The sequence below is a fragment of the Myotis lucifugus genome, unplaced genomic scaffold (assembly GCF_000147115.1).
Source record: "Myotis lucifugus unplaced genomic scaffold, Myoluc2.0 scaffold_105, whole genome shotgun sequence".
Taxonomy (NCBI): Eukaryota; Metazoa; Chordata; class Mammalia; order Chiroptera; family Vespertilionidae; genus Myotis; species Myotis lucifugus.
The window spans coordinates 430211-442786 of NW_005871153.1; the positions used below are offsets into that span (position 1 = coordinate 430211).

Consider the following 12576-nt stretch of genomic DNA (forward strand, 5'->3'; position numbering starts at 1 on the left):
CATCTTTTGCAATTAGTAGTTTCTTCAAGTTAACTCCTGATTCTTTTTATTCATTTTTAAATAAAACAGAAGGCATATATCTCTTCTCAAAACATACTACACCAGGTAGTAGATCAAGCATGGAGTGGTGCCTTATTGGCGTCAAGGACATAGGCTGTCCTGTCTTGTTGCTCTGCTGTATTCTCCTTTACATGGTTGAAGATGGCTCAGTACTACTTTACATTCCTTAAGGAAAAGAGATAGAAGGAAATGTACATGCCCTTCCATTTGCAGCACTTTAAAGATATAATTACGCTGTCTTCCAGTTTCCATTGTTTCTGTTGAGAAGTCAGCTATAAGTCTTATTGTTCCTTTGGAGGTGATGTCTTTTTTCTTTCTAGCCACATTAGAATGTTTTCCTCATTTTTTTTTTACGCTGGTGTATATGATTTTCTTCTTATTCATTAGCATGGGGTTCTCAGAGCCCATGGAATCTGTGGGCCATTGAATCTTGTTTGTATAAGCTTGGGGAAATTCTTAGTGTGTGGACAGAGCTGACTCCATCTTGAAGTGAATCCACCTGCTTAGTTTCTGAGTGAATGATTCCAGACCTTTGACCTCTCTTCCCCTTCTCCTGGGTGGACTCTGGAATGTGTCCAGAGGTTTCCATCTAGTCACAGAGCTTTCATTACTTCTTCCTCTGCAGCAAGAATCTCCAGAAGTTACCTCTCTTAGTTTACTCCAGCACCAGGGTCTGCTGGTATCTGTCTTCTTTGTCCCCCCTGGCCACCCATGCAGTCCTTTTGGAGCATGTAGGTCTGTCTCTGAGTGGGGATGAAAGATGGTGGTCTTGGAGGGGAAAGATGGAGATTTGACTGTTTTGCAGCCAGTCAAGACAAGTGTTTCCTGTAAATTCTCTATTAAACCTATTAACCCATAAACTGGACTTTTCAGTCTCGTTCTTCGGTCTCTGCCCTTTAGGGCCGCTTTGCCTATACAGTCTTTTTATGGAACAGTTAGCCGTTATCTTTTTAAAAATAAACTTCTTATTTAGGATTGTTTTAGATTTGTAGAAAAGTTGGAGAAATAGTACAGATACTCCACATCTAGTTTCCTCTATCATTAACATCCTACATTAGTATAGTAGGATGTTAATGATACATTTGTCACAACTAATGAACCAATATTGATGTATTATTATTAACTAGAGTTCATACTTAATTCTTTAGTTTTTACCTTCTGTCCTTTTTCTGTTCTAGAATCTTATCTGGGATATCACATTTCATGTCTCTTTAGGCTCCTCTTGGCTATGACAGTTACTCAGACTCTCCTTGGTTTTGATGACCTTGGCAGTTTTGAGAAGTCCTGGTTAGGTATAATGTAGAAATTCCCTCAATTGGGATTTGTCCGCTTGTGATTATCTAGGCTAATAGGTTCTTGGGAGGAAGATCACAGAGGTAAAGTGCCTTTTTCTTCGTAACATATCATATCAGGGTACGTATTATCAACATGACGTAATACCATTAATGTTGACCTTGCTCCGTGCCTCAGGTAATGTTTGTCAGGTTTTCCCCTGTAAAATTACTCCTTCTTCCCCTTTCATACTGTACAGAATCACCATGTGAGGCCCGCACTTATGGAGCAGGGAGTTATGCTCTACCTCCTTCAGGGCAGAGTAGTAGCTACATAAATTGGAAAATTTCAGCACAGATTTGTCTCTTTTTCTTTTATTTCTTTATTCAGTCATTTACTTATTTCAGTATGTACTCATGGATTTTTAGACTGTGGATTATAATTCAGCATTACTTAATTTTGTTACTGAAAGTGTTCCAGCTTTGACCATTTGAGCTCTTTCAGTTGACTCCTGTGTCCCTTTGTCATACTCTACTCTTGTGATTTTTTTTTTGAGCACTTCCTTACTTACTTGCACTATAAGATACTCCATTATTCATTCCCTCCCCAGCCTAGAATCAGCTACTTCTCCAAGGAGCCCTGGTTCATCTTATTGGAGGATGGCATTAGAAACTAAGATCTGGGTGCCAGCCAGGTGTGTCAGTTATCTTTTAAACTAGTGCTTCTGTTCTATTTGCTCTCTGCTCGCCCCCCCCGCCCCTTTTAAATTGTTTTTATTGATTTCAGAGAGAAGAAGGGAAATGGAGAGAAGGATAGAAACATCAATGATGAGAGAGAATCATTGATTGGCTGCCTCCAACATACCCCCTACTGGGGATCCAGCCTGCAACCTGGGCATGTGCCCTGACTGGGAATTGAACCGGTGACCTCCTGGTTCACGGGTTGACACTCAACCACTGAGCCACACCAGCTGGGCTCTGCTCTCCTTTTCAGACTCCAATTACATGTATTTAGATCTTTTTACTATATTCCATGTCTCCTGTGCTCTTGACTAAATTTTTGTTTTTTCTCTCTGTGTTTCAGTTTGGATATTTTTCTTTTTTTAAACAATAATTTAAAAAAATATATTTCAGAGAAGAAGGGAGAGGGAGAGAGATATAGAAACATCAATGATGAGAGAGAATCATTGATCAGCTGCCTCCTGCATGTCCCCCACTGGGGATTGAGCCCACAACCCTGGGCAGTGCCCTTGACCAGAATCAAAACTGGGACCCTTTGTTCCGCAGGCCAACACTCTATCCACTGAGCCAGACCAGCCAGGGCTGGATATTTTTCTATTGACCTGTCTTTCAGTTGACCAATCTTCTTTTCTGTTGTGTTTAATCTGCTGTTAAAGCCACCTACTGAATTCTTAATTCCAGTTACTATATTTTTCAGGTCCAGAATTTCCATTTAAATATTTTATACATTCCAGTTTTTTGGTGAAATTCTTTATTTTTAATCTATGTTCTCTATCCTTCTTCTCTCCTCCCTTTTTACATTTTGGTCATAGCAGTTATGCTAGTCATTTTCTGCTAACTCTAATACCTGGATCAGGTGTGGGTCTGTTCCATTGATTTTTTTTCTTGATAATCCTTCATATGGCTGTCTCTTGGCATGCCTAGTTTGAATCCTGGACATTGTGTTAAAAAACAACAACTTGTAGACCTCCAGATAATATTGTTTTCTTTCAGAGAGGGTTTACATTTCCTTTGTGATTCAGGTAGGGTATGGGCTGCTCACCTTAATCCAATCAGTTACTGAGCTGAGTTGAGGTTTTGTTGCAGTTTTGATAAAGCTCTATCTCCTCCTCTTCCCTCCCTCTGGCCAGACCCCACAATTTCATTTTGTACTGGGTCCTGCAAACTGTGTAGCTGGCCTGTCATTGACACTCATATGATAGTCAAGCAACCTCAATAGGACAAGGGTGTCACGGCTATTACATCTTCTGCTATTATTGCTATTCTGCTATATTCTGTGACTTGCACTGGAATAAGCCCTTAGCAATGTCATCCTATTCAGTCCTCGCAACCATTATACAAGGTAGGGCTCGTCCATTGGGTGGTTCCCTAACTTCTTTGGGTTTGTTTTCTCATCTGTGAAACTGGTACAATAATGCCCCCTTCACAAGGATATTGTGGGAATTAAGCATCCTTCTTTCTTGAGTGTAGCTCTCCAGATCTCTCAACCAAGAGCCTGAAGCATTCATTTGAACCCCACTCCAGCAAGTACTAACTTTTAGTCCTTGTTTTCTCAGCATAAAACTACTCTTCATTTTAGAGCCCTTTTCCTTGATGCATTAGTTTCCTATTGCTGCTGTAACAAATTACAAACCTGGTGTCTTAAAACAGCACATATATATTATTTTATAGTTCTGGAGATCATAATTCAAAATGGGTTTTGCTGAGCTAAAATCAAAGGGTCAGCAGGGCTGTATCCCTCTGGAGGCTCTAGCAGAGAATCCATTCCCTTGCCTATTCCAGCTTATAGAGGCTGCCTGCATTCCTTAGCTCATCAACCTTTCCTCCCTCTGCAAAACCAGCAGCATACCATCCTCAAATCTCTCTCTGGCTCTGACCCACCTGCCTCCCTCTTTCTCTTATAAGGACCCTGTGATTACATTGAGCCCACCTGGGTAATCCATGCTACTCTCCCCATCCAAGATCCTTAGCTTAATTGTATACATGTAAAACCCTTTTAGCCATGTACTAGAACATATCCCTAGGTTCTGGGAGTTAGGTCATAGACATATTTGGTGAGAGGATATTATTGTCCCCACCATTCTTAGTTTTTTAGGTCCTACTTACACAGTTTCAGAATCCAGCACATGTGAAGGAGAACCTACCATGTGATGTTAAAGCTCGGTTCTGCTCTCTCCTTTTTTACAGGGGATCTTGGCCCTTCAGGTCTCCAATTTTATCTCTCTAGCCCTGTAATTTTATCTCTCTAGTCCAGCTGAGTAATTGGTCTGTGCCTGGACAAAACCCATATTCTCAGCCTCTAGCTGTGTGCCTAGAGTTAGCAAACGCCCCGGGGAGAACTCCAGTGCAGAATATCAGTTTACTGCTGCCTTAGCGGGTCACCTCTGTGGAATTTTGGCTCCCCTAGTCCTGTTTGCTACAGCAGCTCTGATTCATTTTATCCAGTTTTTCTAATTGATCTGGGAGGGAGTGCTGAGCTGCTACAAACTGTTACATTGTATTATTTCTAAATCCTTTTGACACAACTTTATGAATATATATATGTATATATATATCTTTTTTCTATACTTCAGGGTTTTGGTATGACCCAAATATTTCAGATTTATCTTTTTGTTATTGTTGTCAATCCTTACCCGAGGATATTTTCTCCATTGGTTTTTAGAGAGAGTGGAAGGGAAGGGGAGAGACAGAGAGAAACATTGCTGTAAGAGAGACACATCGATTGATTGGTTGCCTTCCACACACACCATTATTGGGAAATGGTGTAGAGTCCACAATTGAAGGCAATGATTGTGTTTTATGCATCTCTGTATCATTTGCACCTCGCACTTTGTTCGTACATGATACTCAACAAATATTTGTTAATTTTAAAAAATTGATTTTCAGAGAGAGAGGAAGGGAGAGAAACATCCATGTGAGAGATGTGAGAGCCACACATTGACTGGCCGCTTCCTGCATGCCTCCTATCGGGGATCGAGCACACAACCTGGGCATGTGCCCTGACTGGGAATTGAACTGGCAACTTTTCCATGCACGGGACAATGCCCAACCAACAGCCACACCAGCCAGGGCTAAATTTTTATATTTATGTCTTCACTTGTTTCTGCTTCATGAAGTCTTCTTTGGTTTTTCTCCTCTCTAAATTTCTGTAGCACTACTACAGATTTAATTCAAATACCGTGCAACTTGGACTTGGAGGCTTGAACTAGATAGACTTTACAGTCCCTTTTAAACATAATAACCTATAAGTTAGCACAATTATTCATTATCTTATTCTTTGATGTGTGTTAATTTTTTCACCTAATTAAATTGAGAATTGAGGCTAGAGCTAGATTTTTCTCTTTCAAAACATATGGTAGTTGCTATATAAATACTTGTTGATTGGCCAATTAGGTAGATTGACTTTACAGTGGGGCCTTGACTTACGAGTGTCCCGACTAACGAGTTTTTTGAGATACCAGCTGTCTCTCGCCAATTTTTTGCATTGAGTTGATAGAGTAATTTGAGTTAACGAGCTCGGTCTCGGAACGAATTAAACTCGTAAGTCAAGGCCCCACTGTATTTCATATTGTTACTTTTGGAGCTTGGAATCAGAACTTTTTAAAGAATGTGAAAAATATTAGGTTAGGGGGAGCTCTTCTGTGTAAAACTTAAAAAAAAACTTTCAAAAACAAACCAATATAATACAGTATATTTTTCACTACAGACTTGAAGCTAAATTGCCTTGGTTCAAAGTGAAGCTTTGTCACTTACTATTTGAATGATCTTGGACAAGATTATTTAATTTCTCTGATCCTCAGTCTTCATGTTTATTAAATAGGTATCTATATATATAAAAGCCTAAGTGACCGGAATGACCAGTTGCTATGAAGCACACTGACCACCAGGGGGCAGATGTTCAATGCAGGATCTGCCCACTGGTGGTCAGTGTACTCCCACAGCCAACCTCCCCCAGCTGGCCAACCTCCCGCAGTCCCTCCCTCCTGGCTGGCCAACCTCCCATGGTCCCTCCCCTTGGCCCCAGGGCTGGGACGGGGAACCTGGGGTGGGCGGTGGTGGATGCGGCCCTTTTCCCAGGGGGGGCCAAGGGCCGGCTCCCTCCTTGGGGCCGGTGACCAACCTCCCGTGCCCTGTCCCTCCCCGCAGCCGGCAGGCCCCAATCAGCCCGTGGTGGCGGTGCGGCAGTGGCAAGGGAAGGAGGAGGGGGGAGGCAGGGAACTGCATGGTGGCAGAGTGCCAATGATGGCGATGTTCGCGTCCGTTTCTTCCACACCCAGCCCAGCGACCGTTGCCTCCTCTCCAGCCCAGCCCTGATCAGCCCTGATCACCAGCCAGGCCTAGGAACCCCACCCGTGCACGAATTTTGTGCGCTGGGTCTCTAGTAATAATAATAATACCTAACTCATAAGATTGAGTTAATACATGTAAAGCACTTAGACCAGAGGCTGGCACAAAGTAAGCAGTAAATTGATGTTATTGGTGAATCATTCATATACATTTAATAAAAATGTAAAATACTTATAATTTTTAAACTTAATTTTATACTGTGAACATCTTTTCATGTTCTTGACGTTACTTTATAAAAAAATATCATTTTTTAAAATATATTTTATTGATTTTTCACAGAGAGGAAGGGAGAGGGATAGAGAGTTGGAAACATCGATGAGAGAGAAACATCGATCAGCTGCCTCCTGCACACCCCCCACTGGGGATGTGCCCACAACCAAGGTACATGTCCCTAGCCGGAATCGAACCTGGGACCTTTCAGTCCGCAGGCAGACGCTCCATCCACTGAGCCAAACTGGTTAGGGCAAATATCTTTTTTTAAATCCTCACCTGAGGATATTTTTTTTCCATTTGCTTTTCAGAAAGAATGAAATACCGGCCAGGGCATCAAAACATATATTTAATGGCTGCATGCAATTTTGTCGCCAAGAAATACCCTAATTTCATTTACCAATCTAATACTACTGGGAACTTAAATTGTTTGCATTTTTTATTGGTTTTTATTTTGACTGACATTTTTTTCCATACCCCAAAGTTGGAGAGAATGGCCAAATTGAGAATTTAAAAGTAGCACAGGTAATACTGGATGTAGAATTAGTTAGAAGATTGAATTCTAGTTCATAGTTTGCCCCTTTCTTTTCTAGGTTGGAGTAAACACTCTGTTAGATCCTTTCCAGACTTACCTTCTCATGTTATTGTAAAGGAATTAAGTCTATTTTAGTCATAATTCTTAGGTGTTATTATTTTTAAAAATATATATGTTATTGATTTTTTACAGAGAGGAAGGGAGAGGGATAGAGAGTTAGAAACATCAATGAGAGAGAAACATCAATCAGCTGCCTCCTGCACAACCCCTACCGGGGATGTGCCCGCAACCAAGGTACATGCGCTTGACCGGAATCGAACCTGGGACCCTTCAGTCCGCAGGCCGACGCTCTATCCACTGAGCAAAACTGGTTAGGGCAGGTGTTATTTTCTTTAAAAGTCACATACACACAAATATCTTAGCTGAAGTAATCTATGTAACAGAGCTTCCCACACAGTTTAAAAAACTTCAAGGTAGTGACCCCTTTAGTTATCAGGCAGCTAGTCAGAGTCTGAAGCTGCTAGACCCCTGGGCTGGTCACCTCCAACTGCAAGCAACCTTATCTATGAGCCCAGGCCCTTTAGTTTACTGTATACTCTGCTGTACAAATATGCTTTCCTGTGTGCCAGCCTAAAAAAAGGTTTGGAAGTACTGATCTAAAAGAACGTATCAAGGAAAACTTTTGCTGCTGGCAGATATATGTTTCAGGTCCTTGTTATATTGTTGGTAATTCTCCAATCTTTGACTTTTTAGCATGGCTGCCCGCTGTTTCTGGGATGCTGACACTGACAACTACATTCATGATGTTTTTATGAATGTAAGTCTATTTGGGAACTTTTTCTTTCTTTCAAAGGACATGGGGGCATTCCAGAGGAAATTACTTAATATTTATTGAGATGTGAGCACACTTTCGTTTTAGACATTTGTCTCAGACTCCTGGATGAGATGTCTTACTGTTCTTTTTTTGTGTTACTAAACATAAAGCAGAAACCTAGTGTGCTGTTTATAGGCAAGGAGACCTATATGTGTACAGATAACATAACTCTTCACAAGTTTGAATTTGGGAATAGCATATTGTTCAGTGCTAATAGCCAAATAGCACTTTGCTAAGCTGCAAAGAAGTTTGGATGTCAGGGATTCCATGAGGAAAGGTGATTTTTCTTTCACTAATCAAAACAATTACTTTATCTTAAAGCTATTTCTCAAAACTAGGCAAAAATAAAGAGGAATTTTTCAAAAGAGTTTTCATTTAAACATTGGCAAGTTATTGGCATGAATGTTTTATAAATTTTAATTATATGTTTTATACTTGCTTCCTCTGTCCAAATGCTCCCAGGTTGTGAATTAGTAGAGTCAGAATTAAGAATAGTAGTGTAGAACGGAAACTGGGTTGAGTGAATTAGGAGAGAGGTTCCATTTCTAGCTCTGTAACTTTCTAATTGAATGACTTTAGGTAAGTCATTGGACTTTTATCTGATTGTGTCAGTAACATTAGGAAACTATTCTAGATTTTCCCAAAGACTGGCTGTGGCTTGCCTAAGAATTATTTGAGGAACTTGTTTAACATACAGATGCTGGGGTCCTGCTCAAGTAGATTCTAATCACATAAGCTTGGGGTTGGATCAGTGAATCTGAATTTTTAAAAAGTTCCCCACATTGCCCTGGCCAGGTAGCTCAGCTGATTCGATCTCCAGTCGAGGTGCATTTAGGAGGCAATGGATCAATGTTTCTGTTACATTGATTGATGTGTCTCTCTCTCTCCCTTCCTCTCTTTCTCTCTCAAATCCATAAGCATGGCCTCAGATGAGGATTAAAAAAATCTCTAAAATCAATAAACATGTCCTTTGGTAAGGATTTTTTTAAAGTTCCTCACATGGTTGTGCTTACTGCCAGATTTGGAAGCTGCTTGTGTAGTAGATCTTAAGGTACCTTTTAGCTCTAAAACTCTATGGTCCTACCAAAGTTTCATATTATGCTCAACTACCGTAGGGATCAAGGGCTGAACAATGGGAAGTATTATGTAAATCTTCAATTATCAGTTCTCTGGGGGAAGATTTCAAGTTAAGGTGATGGTTTTTCCTGCTTTTTGGAGTTAAACATTTATATTTCCCTGAGTCGCTATACAATGTAATTCTCATCCAAAAGATAACTCTGAGCTTCTATATTATGTGCCAATCTCTGTACTGGAGGTGCTAGGAATAAAAGGCATGGTTATTGCCTATCGAGAGCTATAAACAGTGGTGGCCAGACAATATTCAAATTAATAAATATGTAGTATAAAACTTTAGTTATCAATATTCCCAGGATCAGATTTTAGAGCACAGGGTTGGAGGGTGCGGTGTCTAACAGTCATTTTTGAGAGCCGGTTTGGGTTGCTGAGTTTGTGTACTGTATGTATCTTTAGTCCAGTTGGTTGAGTGTTTAGGTGTCACTTTCAGAACTTAAAGTACTTTATTGTTTGGGAAGCACCAGTAGAGGATGAGGAAGTGAGAGGCGAGAAAAGCATATGCTTTTGAGCTGACAATTGCCCCGCAGAGTGGATAGCCCGGCTCAGTCCTGCTGGAGAACGCTGGGTGACACTGTGGAACAGCACCAGGCAAACTGGGAGCCACAGACCAGGGCCATGAGCCCCGTTACAAGATCAGTATAAAAATTGAGTGTAAGGGTTTAGAAACTCTTATAAGAATTTGACAAAGTAATTTTATGTCCATTAAATCTAATAATAAAACTTTTAGGCTGTATTTGTATATTTCTTTTTTCATTTTGTTTTCCTCGTTATTCATTTTTATTGTATTTTACAAAAGTATCAGTGCATGAGGGATTGAAAATTAGAACAAAAACAAAAACAGGTCCCTCACCTCAGCACTCAGCTCACAGTCATCCCACCCCGGGAGCCAGGGAGCTGGGCTAACCAAAGGGTTTTGCTTTTGGTTAACAATCAGGTACTTGAGCAGATTTTTTCTCATCACTGCCAAGCTGGAGGTGAGGTTGGTAGGTCAGGAGTTGCTGAGACAGGTGGAGTTCCTATAAGAAATACCTAAAAAGTGTCTTAAAAAGTTTAACTGCGATCTGGAAAGCATTTTAGGATTCTGAGCAAAAAGATGGACAAATGGATTTTCTAAATTAAGAACAAACACCCAGAGGCCATTTACACTTATCCGGGATTTATGACACGGAGCTGTTATTTTTATTATGTGTGATACTATAATATAGTTCTTTGAGATGGGTAATACATTTACTCCAAGAAATTAAAATAATTTCATATATTATTTCTTTGATAAATCAGAAAAAATTGGGAATACTGATTTTATGAATATGTATTACATAAAGTTCGTTCATTTTTATTTTATTTATACATTCAGAAAACCTAACTCTTTACTCATCCTAACATTCTGGGTTTGTGTGTGTGTGTTTTCTGTTTTGTTTTGTAGGACAGTTTGTTCTGTGTTGTAGCAGCATTTGGTTGTTTCTACTATTGAACATTTGAAAGCTGGGAAAAGGTATGACTATGAAGAAATATGAACTTTTTATATTGTTAAATATCTTGACAAAATAAAGATAACTTGGCAGTTTGGCAACTGAGTCTGTTGAGTTTTAGGACTTACAGTTAATGTTTTGATTTTGTTATGTGTTCTAACTACATTTGTAAAGTAGAGAAAATGTAGGGGAAAAATCCATAATTAAATTGTTCTACATAACTATTAATATTTGCTGTATTTTCTTTTTTTTAAATTAAATCTTTATTGTTCAGATTATTACAGTTGTTCCTCTTTTTCCCCCCCATAGCTCCCCTCCACCCGGTTCCCACCCCCCCCACAGTCCTCATCCATAGGTGCACGATTTTTGTCCAGTCTCTTCCCGCATCCCCCACACCCCTTTCCCCCGCAAGAATAGTCAGTCCATTCCCTTTCTATGTCCCTGATTCTATTATAATCACCAGTTCATTCTGTTCATCAGATTATTTATTCACTTGATTTTTAGATTCACTTGATAGATGTGTATTTGTTGTTCATAATATTTGGTATATTTTCTACCAGTGTTTTTTTATTTGGTGTTTTTTTAAAAAATCATAGTTTTGTAACCAGATTTTTCACTTCTCATAATATCACATGTAGTTTTTGTCATTTTATTTGCATTATGATTTTCATAAGCATAATTTAATAGTTGCATTTATTCCATTAGGTTATACCATTGGTTATTTTTGCCATGTCCTTACAAAGGACTGATTATTGCTACTTTTTTTACTATTATAAATAACACTGAGGTGAATTTATGCATAAGGTTTTTTCCCTACATTTTGAATTTTTTTTTAATCTCTCACTCATTGTTTTTGTTCAGCTCTTTACACCCTACACCTTACACAGCTTATTAGCTTAAACATGCATTTGTTTTCGCCAGGGTTTTTCCAGTGTCATAGACTTTCTGACAGGGTCTGAGAGTTTCCAAGCTGTGTATGAAATTAGCCCTCCCTTAAGACTCTCCAAAATTATGTTGGTTACTATTCCAACTTCCATTATCTTTGTAGTGATCTTCTCTGTAGAGTCCCGAGTGTCTTCTCCAGCTAGCTGTCCTTATTTGGACCACTGTAGTCTATGAGCTGACAAGGAGGAAATTCGGAGGTATTCTAAATTAAATTATAGCAGCCAGAGAGTGCGAGACAGAACAGTTAGCCTGTTAATAGCTGTGGACCAGCCAGTAAAAGACTGCTCATATTCAAATGTCTGTTGGAACTTCAGAGTAATTTCCAGGTGATTACTTCTGCAATTATTCCAAATAATGAACCTTCCAACTCCAGGAGCCTCCACTTCTGTTTGTGCATGAACTTTCTGGACTGTTGCCCACCAGTCCAAAGGAGCGGACGCTTCTTCCTTGCGGGCTCTGCGCCTATCCCAGGGCTGGCGCTACCTCACCTTCTCCCACCCCCTCTGCCTATAGCTAATGCAAAGGCTTTCAGACAGCTTACATCTTTCTCCCACGCCTCCACCCCCCAGTTGGTGAATAAAAAACTGCAGCCTTGCCCATGTGGCTCAGTGGTTGAGCGTCGACCCATGAACCAGGAGGTCATAGATCGATTCCCAGTCAGGGCACATGCCCGGGGTTTCGGGCTTGATCCCCAGTAGGGGGCATTCAGGAAGCAGCTGATCAATGTTTCCCTCGCATCATTGATGTCTCTCTCTCTCTCTCTCTCTCTCTCTCTCTCTCTCTCTCTCTCTCTCCCTCTCTCTGAAATAAAACGATTAAAAAACAAAAATGATTGCAGCTCCAGGATGACAGAAATGTATGCTGCTGGTGGTTTGGATTTCTTGCACCAAGACTGGTCTTTTTGGCTAAATAAAGCCTTTTTCAAGAAACAACAACAAACAAACCAACTTTCATCTGTGAGAGTTAAGTCTTTGTTTAACAGAGCCTTGT

General features: G+C 40.1%; 1 protein-coding gene across 1 annotated transcript in view; it reads left to right on the forward strand.

Moving 5' to 3' along the window:
- TCTEX1D2 (Tctex1 domain containing 2) overlaps nt 1-10746 on the forward strand; it is a 21462-nt gene extending 10716 nt beyond the window's left edge. The window contains exons 4-5 of the mRNA XM_023757296.1: nt 7918-7981; nt 10596-10746. Coding sequence (XP_023613064.1) covers nt 7918-7981; nt 10596-10643 — 112 coding nt within the window. The 3' untranslated portion in view covers nt 10644-10746. The remainder of the gene's footprint in view (nt 1-7917; nt 7982-10595) is intronic.
- The last annotated feature ends 1830 nt before the right edge of the window (nt 10747-12576 follow it).